The sequence below is a fragment of the Pogona vitticeps genome, chromosome 3, assembly GCF_051106095.1.
Source record: "Pogona vitticeps strain Pit_001003342236 chromosome 3, PviZW2.1, whole genome shotgun sequence".
Taxonomy (NCBI): domain Eukaryota; kingdom Metazoa; phylum Chordata; class Lepidosauria; order Squamata; family Agamidae; genus Pogona; species Pogona vitticeps.
In genome coordinates, this window is record NC_135785.1 from 109,480,035 (window position 1) to 109,489,584 (window position 9,550).

General features: G+C 38.0%; 1 protein-coding gene across 1 annotated transcript in view; it reads left to right on the top strand.

Moving 5' to 3' along the window:
* ZCCHC24 (zinc finger CCHC-type containing 24) overlaps positions 1-9,338 on the top strand; it is a 172,056-nt gene extending 162,718 nt beyond the window's left edge. The window contains exon 4 of the mRNA XM_020802541.3: positions 1,792-9,338. Within this exon, the coding sequence (XP_020658200.1) occupies positions 1,792-1,905 (114 nt within the window). The 3' untranslated portion in view covers positions 1,906-9,338. The remainder of the gene's footprint in view (positions 1-1,791) is intronic.
* Positions 9,339-9,550: the final 212 nt, after the last annotated feature.

Genomic DNA, 9,550 nt, shown 5'->3' on the forward strand with positions numbered 1-9,550 from the left:
CATAGGGAACCGTGTTGTAGCAAACCCTGGAAAAATTGATTTAAGGCTTACAAAAGAAGAGTGGAGAGAGTTCATGCCAGACTGCTCATTTTTTAAAATGCTAATTTTCTAAAGGAAGATGGAGACTTGGATGATCTCTGGGGATTTCTAGAGACATGATTGTCCTGATTTTTAAAAAAAAAACAACTAATAAAATTGTGGTCTCCAGGGATCATCAAAATTGAGTTTGAGAATGTATGCAGGACACAAACCACTTCTTGCTCCTAATTTAAGGCAACAGTGGTATTGGGAGGGAGCAGATGGACATTAGTTGTGTATTTTTTTTGTTTTGTTTTGATGCTGTAGCTATATCTAGCAAAGTGTATAAAGTGCTGGCTTTTATCCAAGACAATCCAAGTCTATGTGTGGCAAACTCTGATCGTACAAAGATTTCAACAGAACCCGGCATACGCTTTGACCTTAGAGTGTATAGGAAATCCATAAAGTTGCCCTAAATACTAAAAGGAATTCATTGCATTGCTCATTACTTTTCAGGAGATAGATTTCTGTCATTCTAATTATTGCTGCATTTGTGTATGTAATTTGTTGTGTTGAAACCAACAAGACAGAAATTTAGAGGAAAATATTTTCTGATTCCCTTTAGTGTTCAATTCTGACATTGCACACATTGAAAATATTTATAAAAAGACAGAACCATAAAACAGTTCCCTTGACACTTAGACTGGTAAGAAAATGGCAATAAAGCTGAGAAAATTCTGTCAAGATGTCCCTAAAATGCCCCTAAAATGTCCTTTTAAAGTAGTTTTGTAATACTAGTTGGTGTGCTTTGTTACACTTAAATAATGTAGGTGTGATTCATTACATCACTACTATTTGCATTCGTAGACACAAATATAACTAGTAACAGATACTTACACATTGTCCTGTTGCCCATTGCAGTACTTCTGTGATGTAGACTAGGTTTACTATCTCCTTGTTACAGATATGGTACCCAATCTGGAGGAACTCCCAAAAAGTAATCTACTGAGTTTGGTTGAGACTGAGTTTAATTTTTACTTCCCAACGAACATGATAAACTAACCCTCAACTTCCTCTCTGTTTTGGCCAGATTCTAATATTTTGTTTGTGGGGAAACTGTGTGGTACCATCTTCATGGCACAAGTAAAGCCTTTCAACCATAGTGCTAGACTAACGTTTGTTTAGCCACTGCTCTAAATGTATTTGATGCATTACTTAGATTGAAATGCTTTCACCTCAGAGCCATATAGCTGGCAGAACATTTGATGTCCATTAAGGGAACAAATGGAGGGGCAACTTCAATTATTTCTTGTAGCAAGTTGAAACTTAATATACCCACAATGAGACCCTGACAGGCTTCTCTTTCAGCCTTAACATCTTGCTAGTCAGGCCAGTTAGAGGCCAACATTTGGTCCAGACAGGCCCCTTAGATACTGAAGGTAGGACACAGCCAACAAACGGCCATGAAACAGAATGCATTTGAAGTCCTTACATTTGCTAATCCTGATTTGGCCCATAACCTTTGACGAACCAGGGTCACCTTTGCACCATAGTAAGGCAGCAGAGTGGGATTTTATAGAGGGTTTGAAGAATACAACGTATGAGCACGATAATGATCAATTTGGAAGTTTGTAACCAGGAGACTTCAGTCTGTGAAAGTTTTAGACCTGGATCTATAAAATAGTCTGCCGTTTCGCATGAGTCAGGGATCGAAATGTGAACTGTTACTATTGGCCGGAATGTGTAATGTCTGTGCTTATCTTCCTTGTGCAGAGACCCCTGGAAAAGCCTGACGGTCTGGATGTTTCTGATCAAAGTAAAGAACACCCTCAGCACCTCTGTGAGAAATGCAAAGTGTTGGGCTACTACTGCCGCCGTGTGCAATAAACGTACTCCCGGATCAGCTTCGCCACCACTTTTTGAGATTCTCTGGCAGCAAACAACTGTCAAAAGGAAGAGGAAGGAAAAATGTCTGACAAGAACCGCCCCTCCCACAAATCAATATTGCCTATCAATAAACTAATAATATGCCTTACTTTTAATAGAATGTAACCCTTTTCCTGTGTATGTTTATACATGCAAGTTGTATTTATAGGACTACAGTGTGTTTTATATATGTGTGTGTGAAGCAGAAGTTACCGGTGTCAGGCACAAGGTGCCAAAGTCTGCTGTGGTACAGCCTCCAGTCTTTCATGCAAGTCTTGTGTGACAACCCCACGCAAATACGCTGGAAAGGCTGGGGACTTGTGCGAGAGCAGTTCTTGCTGGACTGTGCCATGTCGTGTTCATGATAGAATAATTAATGTGGTTTCTGTTGATTGTTTACACAGCTACAGTATCCTGCCGGGGTGAAACAGCATTGCTTATCAAGAAAGGTATATAAAAATCATGGTGATACAGGTGAATTGTGTTAGTGGGTCTTGCAGACAGTAGACAAAATGGATAGTATGCTCAGTAAGAGTTCTAGCCAGTACCATAAGCAAGATGTTTTTTTCTAATGCATCAAGGGCTGAGCTAGGGGAAAAAAAGATTTGAAGAAGGCGGAAATATTAACTTTTCTTGACTTTAAGGTTGGTCTGAAAGTTCTGTCTGGTGTCTTGTTTTCTAAGAGTCCTTTAGGACCACTGGGATGAGGCTTTTGGTGGACATTCAGTTAACAGAGACTGAGGGTGAAAAAGAACAAGTGAATAATTGTCTGAGGTTGGGATTTGCTCGGAGAAGTAATGGTAGAACAGGGAGGGTCAATTAGAAATTTATCTTCCTTAAACAGCAATCTTAAACAGGCTTATTCTGAAATCGGTTCCACAGAATTATGCAGATGTACTTCTGAGTACGTGCACTCAGGATACATTCTTTTAAATCATTTTTTGCAGGCTATTGCCAACCAATACCGTCGCATGGTTGCGATTATCTTCGCCTTTCTCCTTCTCTATGTACTTGCTATGCAAGTGGAAGCAACACTTCCTACCATTTTTGAGCCAAAACCAATATTTTCATGTAGCTAACCGGACAAATGCAACTTTGATCTTATATCAAGCTAGCCCTGCCTTGCCCTGCCTCCCCCAATGGCCCCCACTCTGGTTGCTACCCTGCCAGAATTGTTATATCCTCTTAGGTCATATCCAGTTTCTCATGTCCTCTTCTGCAGTTTGACCCATTCATTTCTATAGGATAGAGATCTTTCCTTGTTTCATGACATGAGATGAGGCTTCGCCAGCTGGTAGGCTAGGCATCCATCATTTTACTGTCTTTTCATACCACACCCATCACATACGCTGTCCCAACAGTGTCATTGCATGAAGACAGTCCTTATGATCATCATGAACAGACCAGTGCTGGTTTGAATAAACCAGATTAGTCATCCCCTCGTGGACTAACATGCCAAAGATTTTTTGGTGGTCTTCTGATGACACCACCAAACATCTGAATTGTTCTTGAGCTCAGAATGGCAGAAGAAAATTGTGGGAGTTGAGACAGAAGGGTGGACCAAAAAAAAAGTATAATTAACTTATTTTCATCACTGCTTACAAACTTCAGTTTACCCCCTATTTTGTTCCCTGCAGCTCACAGACCCCCCCCCAATGGCCTTGCTAGCTTTTACAAGCTATGTTGGACCGCAAATTCAAATTGCACCCTAAACTATGTTGCAGGTCATTGCAGGCAGTACAAATATTGAGGAACAGGGTGGGCCTGGGTAAATTTACTGTGAATAATGGGAAAATGATTCTCCAAAAAGCATATTTGCTGTATATACTCTTCCTAAATCCAGTGATGATTTCATCAAAATAATGTCCAACTGTACTAATTTCCCAATAAAGACCCAATGATATAGCTCATCCACAGGGACTTCATTTGCACATGTAAAGAAAATTGCTTTGGAAAACCTTCCTTTGTCCTTGTCTTCCAAAATATTACTGTACAGTTAGGGAAAATATAATATTTGCACCAAATCTATTAAGCGGTATGGCTTGTGGACCAAGTTAAAGGGGGTGCCCCCTTAGCCGAGTCATGAGCCACCTATGCTGTTAAATATTAAGTCTTACTGCAAAGCAAACACATAATGGGAGCTCACTTAAGTAAGATTAAGACAGCATCTTTTCTTCCTATGTTACATATGAATTGAGGATCACAGAGAAAATAGTGATCGCAAATTTAAACGGACCACTTGCAAACTGCAGGTGAATTTGGCATGCAGATATTCTTCATTTAATATGATCTCCCCTGGGGATGTTTAGAGTCTAACATTCTTGGCAAGACAGGGTTGTGTTTGAACTAGATCCTGCCCTTACCAGGGCACCAAGAAGAAAGACACCACGCTATGCACTGTAAACTTTTTTTAATGCCATGATTATCAGTATTAACAATGAAGAGTTTTGAAGAGAGCCCGAGGACATAATGCTTTTAGGGGTTCACCTCATGCCTACTACTTGATATGATAAAGAGCTGCCAGGCAGGGAGATATTTGGCAGATTTACTTTCCCTGCTTACCTATGCATTCATTCTGGAGGCTTGGCCTGTTCCTGTTCCCACCCTAACCAGTCAACATTGCCTTATACACAGATATGCTGTAGCTTTCCAGGTAGCCTGTCTGCAACAGAGGTCTTCAAAGGATGTGCTCTTTCCCAAGTCCTTAAGAGGCAAGAAACTCAATTCCAATAGTATCCTTTCTTGTGAACGCAGCAAAATGTTGTTGAAAGCACAAATTCATCTCATTTTCTTCAAAACTCTTAAGCAGGCCATGAATTGCAAATGGCCTTCATTTTGATGAGTCCGTGGCAATTAACATCGCTGGTTTCATTAGGCCATAGTGAGTGACGGGTGGTCAGTTTGAACTCTGTAATCTGCCCGCTCCTGATAAATGGCTTTATCCACTTAGCCAAGTTAAAAAAAGTTCTTCAGGCTCAATAAATGAGTGCAACATGTATGACTATGCCTATTGTATTATGGATTTTGATATCTTAGCCTTAGGAGTAGAATTTTAAATTCATGGGTGACTCAGTGATTCTTTGAGGAGCTTAGGTTGGATCCATGGATCGTTCTGAGAGTGGAGTCATGAAACACATAAAACCCGGTGATGTCAGTGCATCTACTCTCTGAGTAAGTCTGCATCCAACCCATTGTGACAATGGAAGAGCAAGGGGTTAGATCCTTTTGGCATCAACTCTTGTTTACATAAAGAGATATCCTGAGATAACAACCCTGAACTTCTTTCTGTTGTTTACATGATTAAGCTGTCAGTCAAGGGAAGAAAGAACCAAAAAGTAAGATACATTTGGGGCAATATGTTATAAGTAAATAAATAAGATAGCCTCTGAATTGTTCAATGACCTCCAGTTTCATTGCTGGATAAGTGTGCAAACAGTGGGATGGTCATTATTTTACTGGCCATACAAAGGTGAGGTGTAGCTTTTGAAAACTTGAAGTTTATTGCTAATTCTGTTTCACTGAGGAAGAACTGATAATGTAAGAAATGTAATTAAAATAGAGCCATATATTAAACTGACTATGGTATCTGAGCACTTATAAAATGTTAGCAGCAGTCTCTTGTATTCTACAGATCTAATAGGGAAAATGGGGAAAAATTAAATTGCAAAGTTTGAATTAGAAGAAGGGCATTCACAACTTTACCTCTAAATTGTACAAGTAATACAAAATTTGTTACATTATATCACAAAGAATGGGGAAAAAATGAAATTAAAAATTTTAAAAGTGCATGAAGCAATGATTTTGATATCCTGTATGATGGGATACCAAGGCTGACATCCAAAGAGCCCCCATATGGGTGCCTTTTGCATCCAAAGGCTCTCCAAAATTTGATTTTGGATGGCAATGTCATGGGGTATGGTGGATGCTGCTCATGAGGGGTCCCAGCATTCAGGATTGGCTTTTCAGATGGCACAGGGGTTTGCTGTGGGAAGGTTTCCATCATTCAAATAGCCCCAGAGGACACTTGGAAATACACACAAAGTCCTTGGAAGCAATTTGACTGTTATCTTGCGGTCACCAACAACTCTCACAATCCTACTGTTTTATTTTTACCTGTGTATAGAGACAGAGGACTTGGGCTTCCCAGCCCATAAACATTCAAATCATCCATCACATACAGTTGTGTGTATGTTAGTCTCCCCCTGCCCACATTTTGTATAGGAAATAAGTTATTATCCAACTGCCAATTAGCATTCACTTGTAACTCCCATTTGAATTAAACCTATTTGAGCCTAATTCTATGTACTCAGAAGTCCCAGTGACATTAAAATGTGATTTTTATGAATGCGGTTTGGATGGTGTTAAGATAGTTTTAGGATTATTTAGGTGCAGGAAGTGATTGACAAGTTAGCCATGTTAATCTGTTTCAGCATGTGTAGCAGAAAGAAAAACAAAAGATTTGTGGTGTCTTAAGGACTAAGAGATTCTTTTCAGTGTGGGCTTTTGTGGATCTCAGTGTGTCTGAAGAAGTGAACTGTAGTCCACGAAAGCACAATCTGAAATAAATCTGTTATCATATAAGGTGGCCCTACTCTTCTTTGGGTTTAGTTATACATGCAAAAATTGATTCATGCACATTACCTATCCAAAATGAAGCACTTTACCACCCTATTGGTTTCCGTGGTAGAGTTAAGTGCATGAAGGGGATAGGCCAGAGTTGAAAATGTATAGTTGCAAAGCAAGACGATAGATTGAATTTATGGTTAGTCCCCACTTGAAAGAGGGTTTTTGCGGGGGAAAGCCCTCCAACCAATTTCTTGGCAGGCTGCTACCAGTCGGAACAGATAGTGCTGGTCTTGATAAACTGATTCTCTATGAAGCATCTGCTGAAATCAGTGGGACTCAGAAGCATTTAATTTTGCCTGAATTGTGCCTAGTAATGTTCTCCAGTCGGTTCAGACTTCTGGCAAATGCAGGTGTTAATTCCTGCAAATGTAAACCTCGTGAAACTTTGTTCTAACTTAAACTTAATGGAAATGATCCATGCCATGTCATTCTTTAAGACAGTATTTTATGCTCAGCCAGGATTTCAGTGCCTATCTGTTTTATGTCTACAAAAACCACTGCCTCTGGAAATATTACTGGCTGGCTGCAGCACTCAGTAAGCTGACTGAATCCATAGCTATACAAATGAAGTTTTGTGTTTTCCTAGGATGAATATCAAAGGGACAATCGTGTGCAGTTAATAGATATAGTCAATTGGTATTAATGTTTATCCCTGTTATAAAATATTTTACAGTTTTACTTGCAGATGTGTATTTATCTTGAGTTATACTTGACATAGAGTTCCTTTCCATTTTTTTAATAATGTGTGTGTATTTTGGAATATCTTTTTAGGTGTTTAAAATTTTTCAATGGTTACAAATATTTCTTTGTAATACTGAATTATTATCTGAAAACTCTTTGCAGTAACCATTTTTTCTGTATATATTTGAGGGCCTTTAAAATACTATTGTTTGTTCTGTTTGGGTTTTTTTTTTAAGTGTTTTTACAACTCTGAAGCTTTCAAAAAAAGGGCCTTGGTTCTCTACTAGAATACTAACAGAGCTAAGAGTTTTCATAAGTATTATACAAAATTAAGGGTGTATCCTCAAGAAAATATTTATGGAAGGAATTTGCTTTTTGTTTTGGTTTTTTTTACAATGCTTTTGTCTGTATAAAGTATGCAACAGAACTACATTATGAAGGAAATATTGTCTACATAGAATATTATATGAAAGTTGGTACATAATTCTGACAAGAAGAAAAAACCCTTGCAATTCTTTAAGCCATATTGTTGTTTTTGTTGTTGTTGTTGTTGTTGTTGTTGTCATTGTTGTTGTCCTTTGGATGAAAATATCAGTATTAAGTAACCAGTATATTATTCAGGTTTAGAACTTATATTAATGTGCTTACTCAGTTTATTTATATGTGTATTTTGGAAAAATACTGCCTTTTTTTTAGAGAAGTTATGACTGATTTGGTAAAAATTAGATACACTATCACTTTATGATCTTGAGAAAGACACACTAATAGCCCAATCCTGAAACATCTACTTATGACAGAGCTATAATGATTGATGCTTCAACACAGTATTATAGTGGCATAGCTGGAACTCCTGTGCAAATGGATAGAACAGAAAATGGATGATGTAAGTATTTCCTCATGTTATGTTTTTTAGGTGCACACCCAAGGACTTTTTACATAAAACTGATACTTTAAAAAATAGAACGAGTAAATGCGACAAACCAGTGTTTGAGAATTTTAAAAATTATCTAGATTAACCTGTTAGCTGTATCATATGTGAAAAGTTTCAAAGAGACCCTGTTTCAGAAATACAGTAGGACCACAGGATCAGTACCCATGGTTTCAGATATTCTCTGCCTGAAAATATTAAATTGAAAAACCTAGAAATGTGTGTTTCCAAGGTATATTGCTGGAACTGGCCACTAGAGGGAACTGGATACAAGTCCAATAAGTCCAAAATAAATACAAATACTATAGGGTTTTCATATCCGTGATTTTTGGCATCTATGGGGGTGGGGGGACCTTGGCTTGATCCCCTGCAGATGCTGCAGTCCTACTGTACTGCAACATCATTATGTTGTTATTATTTTGTGCATTATCACACCAGGGTGGTTGGAGACAGCATCATAGGCGTTTGGAAAATCACCAGACTAAGATCTACACTGAAATGCTAGCATTACAACCATAGTGTCAATCAGTGGCCACGACCAAGAGATGGTTGGATTGATTTAAGTGTTTTGTGTTTATTTTATTTAGAAAACATAAAATGTTACAATATGCATGCACACATATTATATGCATCTTATCCTTTATGGTTTCACCTAGCTCCATTATATTAAGGTTGTTTGTTTGTTAAGCCATGCTAAAATGGGAAATCAGTTCTATATTGGACACATACTTCCCTTCCAATGTGTTATTAAGCTCATCAGTCACTACATTGTAAAGGACTAATCTTATTAATTTCTGCAGATTTAGATTAGTTTCATTACTTATGAATTTAAAGAAAAACTAGCTGTACCCAATGGTTTTTTTCCCTCAGTTTCGGTTGTATAATTTTCCTGTTCTGTAACTGGTTATTAATTTGTACAGCTTAAAAATAATAATAATAACATTTCTATGGACATGGGCCTCAGCGGAGCAAGACTTAACCCAGCCTCCAGGGGTGACCCTGGTTAACTGGGTGTTTAAAAGACTGTCAGACCTCTGTTGAGCATTGTCCATAAAATGGCATTCCGACACGTGCCTTATTTGCTGGATAGTATATGACTTGCCTTTAGTATTATAGCAGTTTAATGCTGTATTAAAAATATTATTGCAAAAGGAAAGAATTGGCTTATCTCGTTTCTTTCTTTTCTGGTGACTCTTGACATGTTGATTATTTTGGGATTGTACCTGGACCGAGAACTCCAGTGTGACTTCATTAATCTAGGGCCCTGGTGCAGCCCTTTAAAATATTGGCATTAATGCTAAAATGTCACTTTTACATCTTTTAAAAATTTGTTCATTGATTTGTTATTTTTAAAATTAAAAATCCGTTTGA